General features: G+C 43.5%; 1 protein-coding gene across 6 annotated transcripts in view; it reads left to right on the top strand.

Moving 5' to 3' along the window:
* plch2a (phospholipase C, eta 2a) overlaps nucleotides 1–21,045 on the top strand; it is a 178,856-nt gene that overhangs the window by 137,032 nt on the left and 20,779 nt on the right. For all 6 annotated transcript variants that reach the window (XM_045693350.2, XM_045693351.2, XM_045693352.2 and 3 more), the window contains 10 exons: nucleotides 974–1,081; nucleotides 5,300–5,455; nucleotides 6,485–6,583; nucleotides 13,127–13,227; nucleotides 15,401–15,489; nucleotides 15,744–15,929; nucleotides 16,581–16,688; nucleotides 16,929–17,053; nucleotides 17,275–17,359; nucleotides 17,955–18,101. In XM_045693350.2, coding sequence (XP_045549306.1) covers nucleotides 974–1,081; nucleotides 5,300–5,455; nucleotides 6,485–6,583; nucleotides 13,127–13,227; nucleotides 15,401–15,489; nucleotides 15,744–15,929; nucleotides 16,581–16,688; nucleotides 16,929–17,053; nucleotides 17,275–17,359; nucleotides 17,955–18,101 — 1,204 coding nt within the window. The remainder of the gene's footprint in view (nucleotides 1–973; nucleotides 1,082–5,299; nucleotides 5,456–6,484; nucleotides 6,584–13,126; nucleotides 13,228–15,400; nucleotides 15,490–15,743; nucleotides 15,930–16,580; nucleotides 16,689–16,928; nucleotides 17,054–17,274; nucleotides 17,360–17,954; nucleotides 18,102–21,045) is intronic.

The raw sequence follows: 21,045 nt of genomic DNA, 5'->3' as shown, positions 1-21,045 counted from the left end.
CAGCCTCGGACCTAGTTATTGATGATGATTGCTTCTGAGAAAATCAAACAAACATCCCCTCGTTGAACCTTGGAAGACCGACAAGATCGAGACCATTCCTTTACTGCTGCATCGATCCCTGACATTTTTACCCCTCTATCCATCAGCGTTGTCTTTTCAAGTGTCCCTCTCGTGGAGTATAAGGCTGCTACTCAGCAGGGCCGTTTGTCATTCAATCAACAGCATGGTTAACAGCATGTTTTAGGAGGTGTGATTTTACAGGACAAATAGAAACGTATCATGTAGAATAGACATTCTTCTTTGTCAAGGAGAATAGGCATTTGTGTCAGCTTTATGTATGATATTTCTATCTATAACATGACACCATTCTGAACACTAGCCCAGATATACTGGTATGGGAACAGTCCCTAGTGGCTGCTGTAGCTGTTACGGCTGGTACACCTTTAGCACTGAGGAGGAAAGCCTAATGGTTTAGATTGGGGAAATATAGTGCAAAAAGCTACATCCTTTGATACACACCATGTTAATAGCACTCAGCACCTCTGAGCAATAACAACCCATTAAGTGTTTACACTGAATTAGACAGTATTATGATATTAATATCTAGTTCAACCTAAAATGGCAAATTCAAACCTGAACTGACCCACACACTGGCATACAGATAAAAAGGCCATAGAATGGAGTACAGGTCAGTTTTATTTACCCATCCCTAATGGTTCAGGTGGAGTATTGAGGAGGGTTACATGATTCTAGACCTGGCCTAAGGGTAACTTCTACCCAGAAACTCATGAAATGGTGCTACTTGGTTGTGTTCATTAGATCATGCAATCGAAAAACAATTTGCAACGAAGTATGAAAATGTGCGATTCTTATTGATCCTATTCAGGTATTCCATCCCTCATACAGAATGTTTTTCTTCTGTTTGGTGCCTAATAAATATGACCCATATATTAACGCTACTTTTGTCCGCCAGGGCAAGAAGCTCCCGCCGAACATCGACGAAGACAACGAGGAGGGCGACGTGACGGATGAAGACAGCGCTGACGAGATGGAGGACGACTGCAAATTGATGAACGGAGATGTAAGGACCCCGCCCCTCCTCCTCCTCCCTCCATTTACCAATTTGAATCCCTCCATCTCTGCGGTCGATCTATTCTATATTGAAAATAATACAATATACAATACAGACTGAAGTATACTGTATTGTATATTGTGCAGGATGTTGTTTGTTCCTAATTGGAGTCTAGAAACAACCCAAGTATGTTTGTCGCTGTTATTATTGTATCGTTATCTGTGCTGGTAAATGTGCGTGCATGATTGTGGGCATGCATGTTTATGTCAGGGATATGTTTTCCGTTCCTGTTTGTACTTCATGAATGATGTCTCAATTAAGCATTAGCCCGTGTCTGCTGTGGCCCCCTCCTCATGTCTCGTCTTCTCTGTCGTAAAGCTCTGTTGTTCCCTCTGTGTACCTATCTACTCCCTCTCTTCTCCTATCTCTCTCTACCGCATTCTGAAGTGGAAGGTACTATAAAACGTGGTCATTCTCAGACTTCTTTAAACATCACCCCACCCCAATCATATCCTGTTTAACATCACCTATGTGCACACTACGCCTGTGACTCTGCTGTCCAATGCCAGTGCCGAGCTATTTATGAAACCATAGAAATAGAATCGTTAGAAGGGACATAGAACCTAGGGAATTCTATTTTTGTATGAAACCTTAGTCAAAGTATGAAGCTTTACTATGACCAATGGTGTAATTTTTAGGATACGTCCCAATATATCTCAATGGTTGCTTCTCCTCGTCTCCTTTCCCTCCTCACTGATATGACAAGATAGTTGTCGTTAATTCCATTCCAGTTAGTAGTCCTGAAGGAAAATATGTTCTGAATAGTATGTATATTATGTGGAAGGAAACAATTTAAGACTACTTGGATAATATAGCTATTGACTATGTACATCTCTTTTGATTAAAAAAAAGGCATAAACTTGCTAGTTACTTGTATCTTAGGACGTTGTCTATGTACATGTTGAGACCGATTACAGGAGTTTGTTTGTGGTGTAACTCTCCCATCTAGTGGTAGATGCTTGCAAGCGGTTTCAGGTCCAACTTCCATAGTGCTCTCTTTTGACACTATATACTGAGGATACAGAACATTTCCGTGACATAGACTGATCATGTGAAAGCTATGATACCTTATTGATGTCACTTAAATTAGTGTAGACCAGGTAATCCCAAACTAGGGTACACGTAATGCCGTCGGGAGTACGCCAAATAAAAATGTGGTTCACATTTATTTTTTTACTCACATTTTCAAACAGTCCATTTATATTTTCCAATGGGGCTATACATTTGGGTGAGGTTTGTTTCGCCTGAGTAGCCTCGTTTCACTGCCAAAAATAAAATTAAACCATCTAGTGTTCAGCGAAATAACAACACAATGTAAAATACAGGTAGCCAACTAATTAACATTCAATCACATTAACCGTTACTCTTTCGTGGGTTCACTCTTGCGCAGACATTTAGAAACGAAACATGACACTTTTAAAAATAAGCCACAGGAGTTTTTTGAGCGACAATATAGACTTTCGAGTCATAAGACATGTATAAAAGCAACAGATACCATTAATAAGAAGGGGCTAGAAGTGTCTTATATGGTGAGCTACCGAGTGGCGAGGACAGGCAAGCCCCATACTATTGTGGAGGACTTCATTCTTCCTGCTGCCTGCGGATATGGCTGGGACAACGCTGGGGGAAAGGCCCCAAAAAATATACAGACAATGTCTTCATCAAGCAACACTGTTTCACGATGCATCAGTGAAATGGTAGGAAATGTTTTGAAACAATTACTGCTTCGCATACAAGCCAGTGAATTAGCTGTGTGGAAAAGTACTGGACAGCTTTGTGACATCATATGGACTTTGGTGGTCAAGATGTGTTTGTATCTGTACTGATGGTGCAAAAGCCATGACAGGGAAATATAGTGGAGTGGAGTGGTAACTCGCGTGCAAGCAGTTGCTCCCAATGCCACTTGGGTACACTGCAGCATCCACCGAGAGGCTCTTGCTGCCAAGAGAATGCCTGACTGCTTGAAAGACGTTTTGGACACCACAGTGAAAATGGTTAACTTTGTTAAAGCAAGGCCCCTGAACTCTCGTGTGTTTTCTGCCTTATGCAGTGATATGGGCAGCGACCATGTAACACTTTTACAACATACAGAAGTGCGCTGGTTATCAAGGGGCAAAGTATTGACACATTTTTGGAATTGAGAGACAAGCTTAAAGTTTTCTTTACTGACCATGATTTTCACTTGTCTGACCTCTTGCATGATGACGAGTTTCTCACATGACTGGCCTATCTGGGTGATGTTTTTTCTCGCCTGAATGATCTGAATCTAGGATTAGAGGGATTCTCCGCAACTATATTCAATGTGCGGGACAAAATTGAGGCTATGATTAAGAAGTTGGAGCTCTTCTCTGTCTGCATTAACAAGGACAACACACAGGTCTTTCCATCAATGTATGATTTTTTGGTGCGCAAATGAACTCAAGCTTACGGAGAATGTCAAATGTGATATAGTGAAGCACCTGAGTGAGTTGGGTGCGCAATTACGCAGGTACTTTGCCGAAACGGTCAACACAAATAACTGGATTCGTTATCCTTTTCATGCCCTGCCACTTACCGATATCTGAACAAGAGAGCCTCATTGAAATTGCAACAAGCTGTTCTGTGAAAATTGATTTCAATCAGAAGCCACTGCCAGATTTCTGGATAGGGCTGCGCTCAGAGTTTCTTGCCTTGGGAAATCGCGCTGTTAAGATGCCTTTTGCAACCACGTACCTATGAGAGTGGATTCTCAGCCCTCACTAGCATGAAAACTAAATACAGGCACAGACTGTGTGGAAAATAATTTAAGACTGAGACTCTCTCCAATACAACCCCACATTGCTAGTTATGTGCATCCTTTCAAGCACATCATTTCACAATTTTTGATGAAGAAATAAAGTTTTATATGTAAGATGGCTAAATAAAGAGCTAAATGATTGATTATTATTATTATTTGTGCACTGGTCATGTAAGAGCTCTTTGTCACTTCCCACGAGCCGGGTTGTGACAAAAACTCACACTCATTTTTGTGTTAAATAAATGTATCGTATGTGCCAGGCTTACAATGATGGCAAAAAAACAAAATTTGAGAGTGCGCTGATCCTGGTGCTAGAGGGGGTGCGTAGCTGGAGGTTGAATGTTTGAAGGGGTACGGGACTATAAAAAGTTTGGGAACCACTGGATGAAGGAGAGGAGACAGGTTAAAGAAGGATTTTTAAGCCTTGAGACAATTGAGACATGGATTGTGTATGTGTGCCGTTCAGATGGTGAATCGGCAAGTTTTAAGTTGCTTTGAACAGGGTGTGCCATGTGCACCGGTTTGTGTCAAGAACAGCAATGCTGCTGGGTTTTTCACACTCAACAGTTTCCCGTGTGCATCAAGAATGGTCCATCGCCCAAAGGACATCCAGCCAACTTGACACAATTGTGGGAAACATTGGAGTCAACATGGGCCAGCATCCCTCTTGAACGCTTTCAACACCTTGTAGAGTCCATGCCCCGATGAATGAATTCTGTTCTGAGGGCAAAAGGGAGGGGGGTGAAACTCAATATTAGGAAGGTGTTCCTAATGTTTTGTATACTCAGTGTACATTAAATTACAATGAACAATAACACAATGCCTAAGGATTGCACACAAAATAGTTTGAATCCAATATGCATGTCGTCAGTGTTCATAGAATTGTTTCTTTACTCTTTATCAAATAGTACATATCAGTACATTACAATATTCCAGATTGTCATATAAAACTAATCTCATTCTCAACCAATGAAATAGTAATGTTATATGCTGAAATATTCAGTGGTTTTAAATGGCACCCTGTTTCCTATAGTGCTCTAATTTTGTCCTGAGTCTTATGGGGGAGCATTTAGGCATAACATCAGGGTTTTTTCCACATAAAAGTATCTACAAAAATGTTTTTCTACTGTAGTGTACATATTGTCTTTTCTCTGACATATTGCATGACCAATGACCAACCATTTATTTTGTCAATCAGAACAAAAGGAAAATGTCTTTCTTTGTTGCAATATATGGTTGTACTTAGACCCTGTAATTCTTTCTCGCCCCCCCTTTCTTCACCTTCCTCTCCCTCTTATCTCTCCCCCTCGTTCCCTCCCCTTCTCTCTCTCTCTCCCTCCTTTACCCTCACTCTCTCTCCCCCATCCCATCCCTCCCCCTCTCCCTCCCAGACATCCATGACCAGGAAGCAGGTAGAGAACGTGGCTAAGAAGAAGCTGGACAACCTGCTGAAGGAGTCTAAGATCCGCGACCGGGAGGACCCAGACAGCTTCACCATCGCCACCCTGTCCCCCTCGGGGAAGCCCACCGATCAGTCAGCTTCCAAGGTAACAACCACGGCTCTGTGGACTAGAACTGGGTTCATATTCTATACTCTGAGTGTTTGCTTTAACCTGCCTGGACTTTTCTATTCGCTCCATTGCAACAGGCATGCTCAATCAAGCACAAATCCAGAATTTTAAATGATTTCAAATAGTATTTGAACTCCCAGGTCTGTTGTAGACAGTGAAGAAATGTAGGCTCTCGTACGCACATCCAACGGGGGTGTGAGTGGAGTGAGGAAGAGAGCCTCTGCACACTTATTCTGTCAGGGTTGTACTACCACTGTAAGTAATATAAAGGGACATTTTGTTAAGTACCACTGTAAGCCTGAGAAGCAACACTTATATAACACTTATATAAGTATTCTGGGAAAACGTTATTGTTTTCGCTGAGACAATTGTTCTGTTCCTCCCCTTTCTCTTATGGCAGAGATGCCCATTATGAGTAGAATGTTTCATTAGCATTGTAATTAAGCCCTCTGTCTGTCTCTCTGTCTCTCTCTCTCTCTGTCTCTATCTGTCTCTCTCTGTCCCTCTCTCTCTCGCTGTCTCTCTGTCTCTCGCTCTCCTAATCATGATAAACATTAAGTAGTGTGGCCTAGCAGCAGCGGAGGGCTATGGCTGATTGAGGAGGCAATGCCTTCTACCCAGGGTGCCTAATGCAAGCAACAGTACACATATTCTCACATGCACGCATGCAAGCAACCACACACACACACACCACACACACACACACACACACACACACACACACACACACACACACACACACAAGCCAAGCGCGAATCAATTTCAATAAGGAGGACATTAGCATTCAAATTAGTCTCTAGGCATTGCTTATGTGAAGACAATAAACATGGTGAAGAAAATGGGTGTGTCTTCAAAAATGTTTTAGAATGCCTCTACAAGTTATTGTCCATTGAAAGTGGGACCAAAAACATATCACTTTGGAACTGGACCGGTGTCTTTGTGGCAACAAAATATGTGTAAAGGAGGTGCTGAATTGTGTGTGTTTGTGTGCTCCTTCTCTTCCAGGGCAAAGGTGATGATGATGCAGACACAGGGGACGAAGCCATCCCCAGCACCAACAAGCGTCTAGGCAGGAGCTTCATGGGAAGTTTCTCCAAACGCAAGGTGGGCTTCATTCGCCACCCCACCTCCTCTTCCTCACTCTCTCCTCTCCTGTCCACCTTCCCAGGTCATCTTTCTTGGGTCATGTTCAGTAGGCCATAACATAGTGAAATGTTTTGATTCAACATAATGTTACAGTACTGATGGAAAACACTTTGGAGCAGCGGTGCTACCGTACCAACTGAACTTGTCTTATAAGAATGCTCATTTTTGTTTCTTCCGTTTAGAAGCATTTTGAAACGTTTCTGTTTTGTACCTGCTAAACACGACCCTGGTCTCCACTCCTGTCCTTAATTCCTGTTGTTATCTCAACATGATTGAATTTACCCCTCTTCTCATTCCATCCCATTCCATTTCATTAGTCTTTTGAGGAATGTCAGGTCAGGATCATGTCCCATTTAAAACATGTCCATTTAGATCCATGGCTGTTTGAAATCACACCCTGTATCACGGGTCAGCAACAGGCGGCCCACAGGTCAAAACCGGAACACAAGTGATTTTTTGGGGGGGCCCCCCAAAGTTTATAGTAAAAAAATATATATACACTGAGTGTACAAAACATTAGGAACAGCTTCCTAATATTGAGCTGCACCTCCTTTTGCCCTCAGAACAGCCTCAATTTGTCAGGGAATGGACTACAAGGTGTTGAAAGCATTTCAAAGGGATGCTGGCCTATGTTGACTCCAATGCTTCCCACAGTTGTGTCAAGTTGGTTGGATGTCCTTTGGGTGGTGGACCATTCTTGATACACACAGGAAACGGTTGAGCGTGAAAAACCCAGCAATGTTGCAGTTCTTGACACATCCAAATCGGTGCGCCTGGCACCTACTACCATACCCTGTTCAAAGGGACTTAAACCTTTTGTCTTGCCCGTTCACCCTCTGAATGGCACACATACACAATCCATGTCTGAATTTTCTCAAGGCTTAAAAATCCTTCTTTACCTATCTCCTTCCCTTCATCTACACTGATTGAAATGGTCAGTCTATGTCATGGAAAGAACAGCTGTTCAAAATGTTTTGTATACTCAGTGTATATTTTAGTTTGGGTAAAAGAAATACTGTAAAATCAGCAGGAATTCAGATTTTTTTATTTAGGAAATATGTTCCCAAGTATTCCCATGAATAAAAAAGATATTTGTTTGTGTGTCAATGTAATCAAGGTATGAAATCGTTATTTTCAAATAACATTTTTAGTTGGGGTCAATTTGCAGTCTACAAATTATTATAATTATGTTCCGGACCCGTGACCCTCCGCTCTGACAAAAATCAGCCCACGGCTAAATCTAGTTGCCTACCCCCCTAACCTAAAGGTTGACGGTGCCAAAATCTTGCCAATCCATTCATTATTCTATGAGTCAGAGTATCTGACATGCTTTCCAAATGTCCATTTCATGCATATACATTAGAACAAAGACCACCATCACAAATAGATTCACCATTTATTGAGTACGGAGACACATAGTAAAGGTGTCTCAGGCAGTATCTGAAGTATCTAAATATAGTGTAAGCTGCAGTACCAATCAATGTATATCAAGTACCGTGGAGGGCACAATCTTACAACGTTGCAGTCCAGAAATGAGAGCTTTACCATCTATGCCAAAAGCCTGAGCCTCTGATGGAGACTGTAGAACTGTCATCAACACATGCTTCAGTATTCCCCCTTCTCTCTAGGAGCATTTGTTTGCTGCCCAGGCCCATCGAAAGGTTCCCACCTTGGTCACCAATGTAGCTGACCGATGTAGATGGAGATAAGTGCTTTAGCACAGTGTTTCCCAACTCCAGTCCTCAAATAACCTCAACAGCAGATATTTTTGTTGTTGCCCCGGACAATCACTCCTCTTTCAACTCATTGAGGGCTTGATGATTAGTTGACAAGTTGAATCAGGTGTGCTTGTCCAGGGCTACAACAAAAATGTGTACAATTGAGGGTACTCGAGGACTGGAGTTGGGAAACACTGCCTTGGCAAAATACAATCTAAAGCTTGTGTATTCCTGAGACGAGAACTCTACTATCTATGGCAAAATCCTGGGCTCCTGACGGGGACAATATAATTCTCCCCACTGCATGTTACAATAGTAAAAATAATCTGTCACCTGAGGATCGGACCCTTTTTTCCCCCCAATTTTCCCCTAAAATGACATACTCAAATCATAATTGCCTGTAGCAAGGATATGCATATTCTTTATACCATTTGAAAGGAAACACTTTGAAGTTTGTGGAAATGTGAAATTAATGTAGGAGAATATAACACATTAAATCTGGTAAAAGATAATACAAAGAAAAAACCATGAGTTTGTAATAATTTTTTTACATTTTTTTTATAGTCTTTGAAATGCCAGAGAAAGGTCAATGTAGGATTTAGGAATATAGGCGCAATTTAGGTTTTGGCCACTAGATGGCAGCAGTGTATGTGAAAGTTTTAGACGGATCAAATCAAATCAAATGTTATTTGTCACATGCCCCGAATACAGCAGTTTCACCTTACAGTGAAATGCTTACTTACAAGCCCTTAACCAACAATGCAGTTTTTAGAAAATACCTAAAAAAGTAAGCGATAAGAATAACAAATAATTAAAGAGCAGCAGTAAATAACAATAGCGGAGCTATATACAGGGGTACCGATACAGATTCAATGTGCGGGGGCACTGGTGTTGAGGTAATGGAGGTAATATATACATGTAGGTAGAGTTATTAAAGTGACTATGCATAGATAATAACAGAGTTTCAGCAGCGTAGAAGAGGGGGTGGGGCAATGCAAATAGTCTGGGTAGCCATTTGATTAGATGTTCAGGAGTCTTATAGCTTGGGGGTAGAAGCTGTTTAGAAGCCTCTTGGACCTAGGGCCTTCCTCTGACACCGCCTGGTATAGAGGTCCTGGATGACAGGAAGCTTGGCCCCAGTGATGTACTGGGCCGTACGCACTACTCTCTGTAGTGCCTTGCGGTCTGAGGCCGAGTAATTGCCATACCAAGCGGTGATGCAACCCGTCAGGATGCTCTCGATGGCGCAGATGTAAAACCTTTTGAGGATCTGAGGACCCATGCCAAATCTTTTCAGTCTCCTGAGGGGGAATAGGTTTTGTTGTGCCCTCTTCACGACTGTCTTGGTGTGTTTGGACCATGTTAGTTTGTTGGTGATGGGGACGCCAAGGAACTTGAAGCTCTCAATCTGCTCCACTACAGCCCCGTCGATGAGAATGGGGGAGTGCTCAGTCCTCCTTTTCCTGTAGTCCACAATCATCTCCTTTGTCTTGATCACGTTGAGGGAGAGGTTATTGTCCTTGCACCACACGGTCCAGGTCTCTGACCTCCTCCCTATAGGCTGTCTCATCGTTGTCGGTGATCAGGCCTACCGCTGTTGTGTCATCGACAAACTTAATGATGGCGTTGGAGTCGTGCCTGGCCATGCTGTCATGAGTGAACAGGGAGTACAGGAGGGGACTGAGCATGCACCCCTGTTGAACGCTGAGCTGTAGTCAATGAATAGTATTCTCACATAGGTGTTCCTTTTGTCCAGGTGTGAAAGGGCAGTGTGTAGTGCAATAGAGATTGCATCATCTGTGGATATGTTGGGGCGGTATGCAAATTGGAGTGGGTCTAGGGTTTCCAGGATAATGGTGTTGATGTGAGCCATGACCAGCCTTTCAAAGCATTTCATGGCTACAGATGTGAGTGTTATGGGTCGGTAGTCATTTAGGCAGGTTACCTTAGTGTTCTTGGGCACAGGGATTATGGTGGTCTGCTTGAAACGTGTTGGTATTACAGACTCAGACAGAGAGAGGTTGACAATGTCAGTGAAGACACTTGCCAGTTGGTCAGTGCATGCTCAGAGTACACATCCTGGTAATCCGTCTGGCCCTGCGGCCTTGTGAATGTTGACCTGTTTAAAGGTCTTACTCACATCAGCTGCGGAGAGCGTGATCACACAGTCGCCCAGAACAGCTGATGCTCTCATGCATGTTTCGGTGTTACTTGCCTCAAAGCGAGCATAGAAGTTGTTATTTAGCTCATCTGGTAAGCTCGAGTCACTGGGCAGCTCTCGGCTGTGCTTCCCTTTGTAGTCTGTAATTGTTTGCAAGCCCTGCCACATCCGATGAGCGTCGGAGCCGGTGTAGTACGATTCAATCTTAGTCCTGTATTGACACTTTGAATGTTTGATGGTTCGTCGGAGGGCATGGCGGGATTTCTTATAAGCTTCGGAGTTAGAGTCCCGCTCCTTGAAAGCAGCAGCTCTACCCTTTAGCTCAGTGCGGATGCTGCCTGTAATCCATGGCTTCTGGTTGGGGTATGTACGTACGGTCACTGTGGGGACGACATCATCGATGCAATTATTGATGAAGCCAATGACGGCTGTGGTGTACTCCTCAATGCCATCAGAAGAATCCCGGAACATATTCCAGTCTGGGCTAGCAAAACAGTCCTTAAGTTTAGCATCTGCTTCATCTGACCACTTTTTTTTTAGACCGAGTCACTGGTGCTTCCTGCTTTAATTTTTGCAGATTTCTTTTTAATCCAAGGAATCATTGCATTTCTGTTCAAAATATTGTATCAAGACTGTCCAAATGTGCCTAATTGGTTTATGTATACATTTTCAAGTTCATAACTGTGCACTCTCCTCAAAAAATAGCATGGTATTCTTTCATTGTAATACCTACTGTAAATTGGACAGTGCAGTTAGATTAACAAGAATTTAAGATTTCTGCCCATATCAGATATGTCTAGGTCCTGGGAAATGTTCTTGTTACTTACAACCTCATGCTAATCACATTAGCCTACATTAGCTCAACTGTCTCGCGTGGGGGACGAGGACGCCATACCTGTAGAGGTTAAACTGATTCTACATTAGTCTTCGAGATGCTCAAACAAGCATGTGTATCTTCAACTCTATAATGCACTACACTGTGCAAGACAAAAAAAACAACGAAAAGACAACAGGCAGATGCATACACGGTCCCAATGTCTAAATGGTGACGCGGGGCTAGTTCAAACTGCAGTAGTATGGTTCTCCTCACAGGTGAGAGAATCAGCCCATGCTTGGTCAAAAGCACTTGGTTGATCTCTGGGAGCTGGACACAGGAGAGCTGAATAGATTATGTGAGACAAAAGTGAAAGACAAAAAAATAAATCATCACAGCAAAGGAATGGAGTTTGTGAGCTAGAAAATGAACATCTGACAGTCTGAGGCAGGGTGCTCTGCAATCGTCCTACTCCAACTATTGACAGGGATATGTGGATTTCTTATTTGTCAGTATGTATGAAATTAGTGGGTCCTGCCTTGATGACTGTATTAGAGTTACACTACTTGTCCTACAGATTTATGTTGTCTTAAATTATTACTTGGAATAAACAAATAGCTAAATGACATGCTAGCTAGTGATAACGCTATCTGCTCCTGCTAGCTAGCAACATATCTACTTGTTGTAACTAGCTAGCCAACTAGCAAGATAACTAACTACATTACTTGTTCTAAGTTGATTTGATTCAATTTTGAGTCATTTTACAGCTCGTATTGATGGTATCACGTTTCTGTAACTAAATAGTCAGATTATAAATAAAAAAGATTTGATAGAAGTTTGTCGGACAGAGATCGTTCTCAAGATGTCACCAGCTGTCTACTACTTTAGGTAAGGATTACGTGATTGGCAGACGTGATCATCAGAGAGAGTACCATGGATGATGCACCATTTTTGATGGGTTTACAGTTTAGTACTCGACGGCGTTTGCCTTTTTCTTCTTCTTTAAAGTTTTATGGCAGACTACACCTATTGGTGTATTGCCACCACCTACTGTACAGTGTGTTCTTCTTTGATATTATTGCAGTCCACAAACAAATGCAATAGGTGCATGCCGGCGCCTACTGTTTTAGCTGTATATCAGCCCAAATAATTAACAAAATAAATCTAAACTAAATAAACTAAACAAAACTCAGTGTACTCCTTTATTTAGATTCAACTGCCAACACCCATCCCTACAGGCTCTGGGGCCTGAGAGGGAAGACCATCTTTGGACAGTATTCTTTGCAATGTTTCGGCAGTGAAGTCCTGGAAACCGTAAATACTATTATGTCCAGTTTCTTGGACACCGTAAAATCCACCTTCTACCACATCAATATATCAGTTTTCCTCAACTGTTGAACAACACTCTGAATCTCCACAGTCTGCTGAGCATCCACCACCATATCTTCAGCTCCCCTCACTCCTTAAACTATTTCACGTGCCTCTGTGCAGAAGACCTGCTCTATATCCCTGACCCTTGCCACTACATACTCCTTTACCCTAGCCGGGGAATTGGGGCGGCATTAGCTTGTCCAGCTAGCGAACGTAAACGTTTAAAAAAAAATCAAGAATTGACATTGCCAACTAACGGAAATGTGTTCTGAATAAATAAATATACACTATGTAAAAACCAGCTCCTCCCTCGACACAGATCGATCATCTTGAAAACTAAAGCAGATAGCTTGCTTCGGCCCACCACTTAAGCTCATCCCTAGAAACTTTAGTGCATTGGTGCTGTTGTGACTGTATTGTGACCTTCTCCCCTCCAGAAAAAGGCGGCCAAGCTGAAAAAGACCAACAGTCTTGAGGACACTGACACGGACCAGGAGAGCACCAGCATGGCATCCCGCGCCCCCTTACACCACAGCAGGTACTGTTACCGTAGAGGCACGGACTGTTTCCATAGAGACATGAACTATTACCATAGATACTTAGAAGAGAGTGGTGCCGAAGGAGATGGCTGCGGTTTTACGATCCCGTAACCAATTGTGCTATTGCGTATGTTTTTTTGTGTTATTTGTAACTTATTTTGTACATAATGTTTCTGCCACCGTGTGGCAGGGCTTCCGTTCAACACCATAGTAATCTCAAAGCTCATCACTAAGCTAAGGACCCTGGGACTAAACACCTCCCTCTGCAACTGGATCATGGACTTCCTGACGGGCCGCCCCCAGGTGGTAAGGGTAGGCAACAACACATCCGCCACGCTGATCCTCAACACTGAGGGGTGCACTCTTAGGTGTGCGTGCTTACGGTTGTGTGCTCCTGTACTCCCTGTTCACTCATGACTGCATGGCCAGGCACGACTCCAACACCATCATCAAGTTTGCCAATGACACAACAGTGGTAGGCCTGATCACCAACAACGATGAGACAGCTTATAGGGAGGAGGTCAGAGACCTGGTCGTGTGGTGCCAGGACAACAACCTCTCCCTCAACGTGATCAAGACAAAGGAGATGATTGTGGACTACAGGAAAAGGAGCACGTCCCCATTCTCATCGACAGGGCTGCAGTGGAGCAGGTTGAGAGCTTCAAGTTCCTTGGTGTCCCCATCACCAACAAACTATCATGGCCCAAACACACCAAGACAGTTGTGAAGAGGGCATGACAAAGCCTATTCCCCCTCGGGACACTGAAAAGATTTGGCATGGGTCCTCAGATCCTCAATGGTTCTACAGCTGCGCCATCGAGAGCATCATGACTGGTTGCATCACCGCCTGGTATGGCAACTGCTCGCCTTCAGACCACAAGGCACTACAGAGGGTAGTGTGTACGGCCCAGTACATCACTGGGGCCAAGTTTCCTGCCATCCAGGAACTCTGTACCAGGTGGTGTCAGATGAAGGCCCTAAAAATTGTCAAAGACTCCAGCCACCCTAGTCATAGACTGTTCTCTCTGCTACCGCATGGCAAGCGGTACCGGAGCGCCAAGTCTAGGTTCAAAAGGCTTCTTAACAGCTTCTACCCCCAAGCCATAAGACTCCTGAACAGCTAATCAAAGGGCTACCCAGACCCCTCTTTTACGCTGCTGCTACTCTCTGTTTATTATCTATGCATAGTCACTTTAACTCTACCTACATGTACATATTACCTCAATTACCTCGACTAACCGGTACCCCCACACATTGACTCTGTACCGGTACCCCCTGTATATAGCCTAGTTATTGTTATTTTACTGCTGATGTGTAATTATTTGTTACTTTTAGTTTTCTATTTTTTACTTAAAACTTCTTAAAGCATTGTTGGTTAATGGCTTGTAGTAAGTAAGCAGCATTTCATTGTAAGGTCTACACCTGTTGTATTCGGCGCATGTGACAAATAACATTTGATTGGATTTGATAAAATTTTTAAAGACATGAAATGTTCCCATATAGACATGGGCCATGTCCTAATACCCATAACTAGATAGTAGGCCATTTTGAGTATGCGAAAAAATTCTGTTTTATATTTTATGAAATTTCGAAAGTCTTTAAATGCTTTACTTTACTTTACTTTAAATGCATGGATGTCATACTGATTTTGACTTTTCACCTAGTAGAATTCACTGCATAATTGAGGAAGAGAATAGTTTTTTCACACCCACGTGTGTTCGTTAACAGCTGATAATCAGAATAGGGGACGCGCTCAACAAAAATGAACAAGTTGTGGGGAATAAGCACGATTGGGCATTCGATGATGCCTTCTAAGTATGAATGAGTACCATTATGTTGATATTTGTTGCTTACTGTATACGTTTTTTACTAAACAGTATGTTCTATATAGTATGCAGTATGATTACAGTACAGTATGCAGTTTAACAGTTTAAGTAAGTAGCAGGCAAGTCAGATTTCGGACTTGGCCATGAGCTGTTACTTCAGAGACATGGGCTGTTACCGCAGAGACATGGGCTGTTACCATTGTGACATGTTACACCTGCACCACAGCAGGTACATCGCAGCATGTACTACATAGCAGGTTACCATTGAAACGCTCTGTACAACAATACTGTAAGCCTAGACGTACCATAGCACTGTCCCACTGGCTCACTGGTTGTTTTCCTGCAGGAAGAAGAAGACCATGAAGCTGTCCAGGGCTCTGTCAGACCTGGTCAAATACACCAAGTCAGTGGGCGTCTCCGACATAGAGACACAAGGTGAGCACGGATAACAAACCCTACCGGAAACTGCTTTACTATACGGATACTGACCCCAGAGACAGTAGTAGGAATAGAGAAGAATGGAATGTACCTGTTGTTAAAGTGTTCACAGTCCAATTCAGACAAAGGAGTCTTTCTTTTTGTGTGTTGATTTGTTTTATCACCAAGCCAACATAAAGGATTTAGTTGTCTGTGTGTCTGTTTGTATGCACGTGTGTCTTATGTTTGTGTACTATGTGTGTGTCTTCCAGCTACGAGCTCCAGTTGGCAGGTGTCTTCTCTAAGTGAGACCAAGGCCCACCAGATAATGCAACAGAAAGCCGCCACCTTCATCCACTTCAACCAGCGGCAGCTCTCACGCATCTACCCCTCCTCCTACCGTGTGGACTCTTCCAACTTCAACCCACAGCCCTTCTGGAATGCTGGATGCCATCTGGGTATGGGGGTGTCCATTTCCATATAAAAACCTTGTTTGATAATGTAGAGTTGGACTTCGCCCCCCCCCCCCCCCCCTACATGTACAGATTACCTCAACTAGCATGTACCCCTGCACACTGACTCGGTACCGGTACCCCCTGTATATAGCCTCTTATTGTGTTACTTTTTATTATTACTTTTTATTTTAGCCTACTTGGTAAATATTTTCTTCTTCTTGAACTCCACTGTTGGTTAAGGGCTTGTCAGTAAGCATTTCACGGTAAAGTCTACACTTGTTGTATTCGGTGCATGTGACAAATAAAGTTTGATTTGATTTAGTTGAATTCCAGCTTCCCTGTGGCTGGCCTTCCCTGTGGCTCAGTTGGTAGAGCATGGTGTTTGCAACGCCAGCATGGTGTGTGCAACGCCAGGGTTGTGGGTTCGATTCCCACGGGGGGCCAGTACAAAAGAAAATGCATGAAATGAAATGAAATGTATGCATTCACTACTGTAAGTCGCTCAGGATAAGAGCGTCTGCTAAATGACGTAAATGTAATGTAAATGTAATTCTCCAATGGCTGCTCATGCGGACAGAATATGGTTCCGTTTGCCCCCAGATTTTCTGAGTTTCTAAGCTTAATTAAAAATGTTTTGGTTTGTGTGATTTTCAGTGGCGTTGAACTACCAGTCGGAGGGGAGAGTGCTCCAGCTGAACCGAGCCAAGTTCAACAGCAACGGCAACTGTGGTTACATCCTAAAGCCGGCCTGTATGTGTGAAGGTGGGCAGCAGCATCCTCCCATTGATTTCATAGCAAAACAACTACAGGGCCATATTCACAAGTGCACACCGTAGCAAAAAGTTTTGCAACAGAAATGAAAATAAGCATTTCTTATTGGACAAGTTTAGGTTGTCTCTCCCTGTTTGTCTGTTTTCTTTCATTTGGTGCCTCGTGAGTACAACCCAGGTATCTAACAGAGGAAAGAGTAAGAGGGTTTTTGTACCTCCGTCCCTCCTGTAGGTGTCTTTAACCCTATGATGGAGGACCCGTTGCCGGGGCAGATGAAGAAACAACTGGTGCTGAAGATCATCAGCGGGCAACAGCTGCCCAAGCCAAAAGACTCCATGCTGGGGGACAGAGGAGAGGTGATGATTTATTTTTCACAAATTATTTTAGATACAGATTTCAAATATATGCTGAAAATCCATCCTTCAAAGGACCTTTTTATCGATTTCATTTGAGGAAGATCATATACTTGGACCAAAATTACACAGAATGTCCCCATTACTAATACTGCTACTACATTGGCTGTTTTGGTGAAGCCTCTTAACTTCTGTATGTCTGTCCCTGTCTGTCTGTGGGTCAGATTATCGACCCCTTTGTGGAGGTGGAGATCATTGGTCTGCCAGTGGACTGCTGTAAGGAACAAACCAGGGTGGTGGATGACAATGGTGAGTACGCTTGGATAAAAAGTTGGCTAAATGTGCATTGCACCCTCTACTTGTCCTTTACGTTGGGTTAAGTCAGGTGTTTCGTTTTTTTGGTTGCACTTGTCTCGGCGTGTGTGTGTGTCATGGATAATTGATGAGGTTGGCACTGAAGCAATGCACTTTACAGCACCACTGGGTCCACACACACACACACACACACACACACACACACACACACACACACACACACACACACACACACACACACACACACACACACACACACACACAACCCTGAATTATTCATGACTGCTGAGCCAGCGCTCTAACTCGTCTCTCTCTCTCTATCTCTCTCACTCCCTCTCTCCTGCTCTTTTTCACTGTCCATATCTCTCCCACTCTCTGCCCATCTCAATCTGTGTCTTCACTGCTCTCCCTCTTTCTCTACCTCCCTCTTTCTCGCTCTCTCTGTCTATTTCTATATTTTCTCTCACACTTCACTTCTTCCCCACACCTTCTCTTGCTTCATCCCTCTCCTCCCCCCTCTCCCTTCCCCTCTCTCCTCCCTCTCTCCTGTCCTTCCTCCCTCTCTCTCTCTCTCTCCTCTCCTCTACAGGCTTTAACCCCATGTGGGAGGAGACACTGGTGTTCACGCTGCACATGCCCGAGCTGGTGCTGGTCCGTTTCCTGGTGTGGGACCACGACCCTATCGGCCAGGACTTCATTGGCCAGCGCACCATTGCCTTCAACAGCATGATACCAGGTACCTACCTACATCCTCCTCCTTCTGCGCTCCACCAAACCCCCAACTGCTGCTCAGGGCTCCCGAGTGGCGCAGCAGTCTAAGGCACTGCATCTCAGTGCTAGAGGCGTCACTACAGACACCCTAGTTCGATTCCAGGCTGTATCACAACCGGCTGTGATTGGGAGTCCCATAGTGTGGCGCACAATTGGCCCAGCGTCGTCCGGGTTTGGCCGGTGTAGGCCGTCATTGTAAATAAGAATTTGTTCTTAACTGACTTGCCTGGCCTATTGTGTTAGTATAGGCTATGTATGTTATGTGTTTGTTATTATAAACTGGGTGGATTGAGCCCTGAATGCGGATTGGCTGAAAGCTGTGGTACGTCAGAGCATATACCACGGGTATGACAAAACAATACTTGTTACTGTTCTAACCCAAAATAGTTTATAATAGCAGCAAGGTACCTCGGAGGTTTGTGGTATATGGCCAATATACCTTGGCCAATGGCTGTATCCAGGCACTTGTGCATAAGAACAGCCATTAGTGATGGTATATTGGCCATATATACTTGATACTTAAGCCGTATTGCTTAAGTATAAAGAAACGGGAAAGGGGGATACCTAGTCAGTTGTAGAACTGAATGCATTAAACATAAATGTGTCTTCCGCATTCGGAATAGCCTGAAGTTAAGGAGGGGAAATTCCTCTTGCTGCTCCTTAGATAAGCACCATGGTCTTGTAGTTGATGCGAGCTTCGACTGGAAGCCAGTGGAGTGTGAGGAGGAGCGGGGTGAGATGAAGGGTACTTGGGCAGGTTGAAAACCAGGTGGGCTGCGGCGTTCTGGATAAGTTGCAGGGGTTTGATGGCACAAGTGGGGAGACCAGCCAACAGCGAGTTGCAGCAGTCCAGACGGGAGATGACAAGTGCCTGGATTAGGACCTGTGCTGCTTCCTGTTGTAGAGCATGAACCTGCAGGAGCGAGTCACTGCTTTGATGTTTGCAGAGAACGACAGGGTGTTGTCCAGGGTCACATCACATGCTTAATCTTGGACAGGACGCAATTGTAAATGAGAACTTGTTCTCAACTTAACCTGGTTAAATAAAGGTGAAATAAAAAAATAAAGGTTCTTTGCACTCTGGGAGGGCGACACTATAGAGTTGTCAACTGTGATGAAGAGGTCTTTGAGCAGGCAGGCCTTCCTCGGGAGGAAGAGCATCTCCGTCTTGTCGACACTGAGCATGAGGTGTCGACACTGAGCATCCAAGCTGAGATATCTGCCAGATATGCAGAGATGCGTGTCGCCACCTTGGTGTGAGAAAGGGGGAAGGAGAAAAGTAGTTCAGTGTCATCCTCATAGCAGTGATAGAAGAGACCATATGAGGATATGACGGAGCTGAGTGACTTGGTGTATAGAGAGAAGAGGAGAGGTCCATCCCCATAGCACTGATAGGAGAGACCATATGAGGATATGACGGAGCTGAGTGACTTGGTGTATAAAGAGAAGAGGATTGGGCCAAGAACCGAGCCCTGGGAGACACCAGTAGTGAGAGTACGTGGTGCAGATACAGATCCTCTCCACGTCACCTGGTAGGAGTGGTCTGCCAGGTAGGATGAATCCAAGAGTGTGCAGAGCCTGAGACACCCAGCCCTGAGAGAGTGGAGAGAAAGATATGATTGTTCACGGTGTCGAAGGCAGCGGATAGATCTACGAGGATGAGAACAAAAGAGAGAGATTCAGCTTTGACACAGAGAAGAGCTGTCTCGGTTGAGTGACCCGTCTTGAAGCCTAACTGGTTAGGGTCAAGAAGCTCATTCTGAGAGAGATAACGAGAGAGTTGATCAGAAGTGTTTTGGAAAGAAAAGGAATTAGTGATACAGGTCTATAGTTTTTGACATCAGACGAGTCGAGTGTTGGTTTCTTGGGGAGGGGAACAACTCGGGTCATTTTGAAGAGTGGAATACAGTGTTTAAGGTAACACTTTACTTGACACCTAGCATCATAACATGTTTTGACACAGTCATAACCATGTCATAATGTCATAACAGCTGACATAACTTGTCATAACCTGTTATAATATTTTATTTATTTATTTTATTTTATTTCACCTTTATTTAACCAGGTAGGCAAGTTGAGAACAAGTTCTCATTTACAATTGCGACCTGGCCAAGATAAAGCAAAGCAGTTCGACAACATACAAAAACACAGAGTTACACATGGAGTAAAACAACATACAATCAATGATGCAGTAGAAAAAAAAAATAAGACTATATACAATGTGAGCAAATTATGTGAGATAAGGGAGGTAAAGGCAAAAAAATGCCATGGTGGCAAAGTAAATAAAGTATAGCAAGAAAAACACTGGAATGGTAGATTTGTAGTTTGAAGAAAGTTCAGAGATAAAATATAAATAATATGGTGCAAAGGAGCAAAATATATAAAATATAAAAAATATGGTTGTAACACATATATTTAGACGTTGTGCGTTATTTTATGGTTGGTTATGACACCTCCATAAGATTGTGAAAACCCACAAAAGGCAAAACATTCCATTAGCCTACATGTCAACAGTATGTTTATGTTATATATTTTATTTTTATTTTTTATTGACCATATTAAATGATCATTGTAAATGCAAACACATTGACGTCAGACATGCACATACCCCAATGCTCTGTTGCTGATGACCGGGATGAATGCAGGAGCAGATTTCAGGAGTGATGACTGATACACTACATGACCAAAAGTATGTGGACACCTGCTCGTCGAACATCTCATTCCAAAATCATGGGCATTAATATGGAGTTGGTCCCCTCTTTGCTGCTATAACAGCCTCTACTCTTCTGGGAAGGCTTTCCACTAGATGTTGGAACATTGCTGCGGGGGACTTGCTTCCATTCCGGGCACTGATGTTAGGTGATTAGGCCTGGCTGGTAGTCGGCATTCCAATTAATCCCAAAGGTGAT

This window comes from Salmo salar, chromosome 13, assembly GCF_965601325.2.
Source record: "Salmo salar chromosome 13, fSalSal1, whole genome shotgun sequence".
Taxonomy (NCBI): domain Eukaryota; kingdom Metazoa; phylum Chordata; class Actinopteri; order Salmoniformes; family Salmonidae; genus Salmo; species Salmo salar.
Note: the sequence above shows the minus strand (reverse complement) of the source record. Positions and strands in the feature narration are given on the sequence as shown.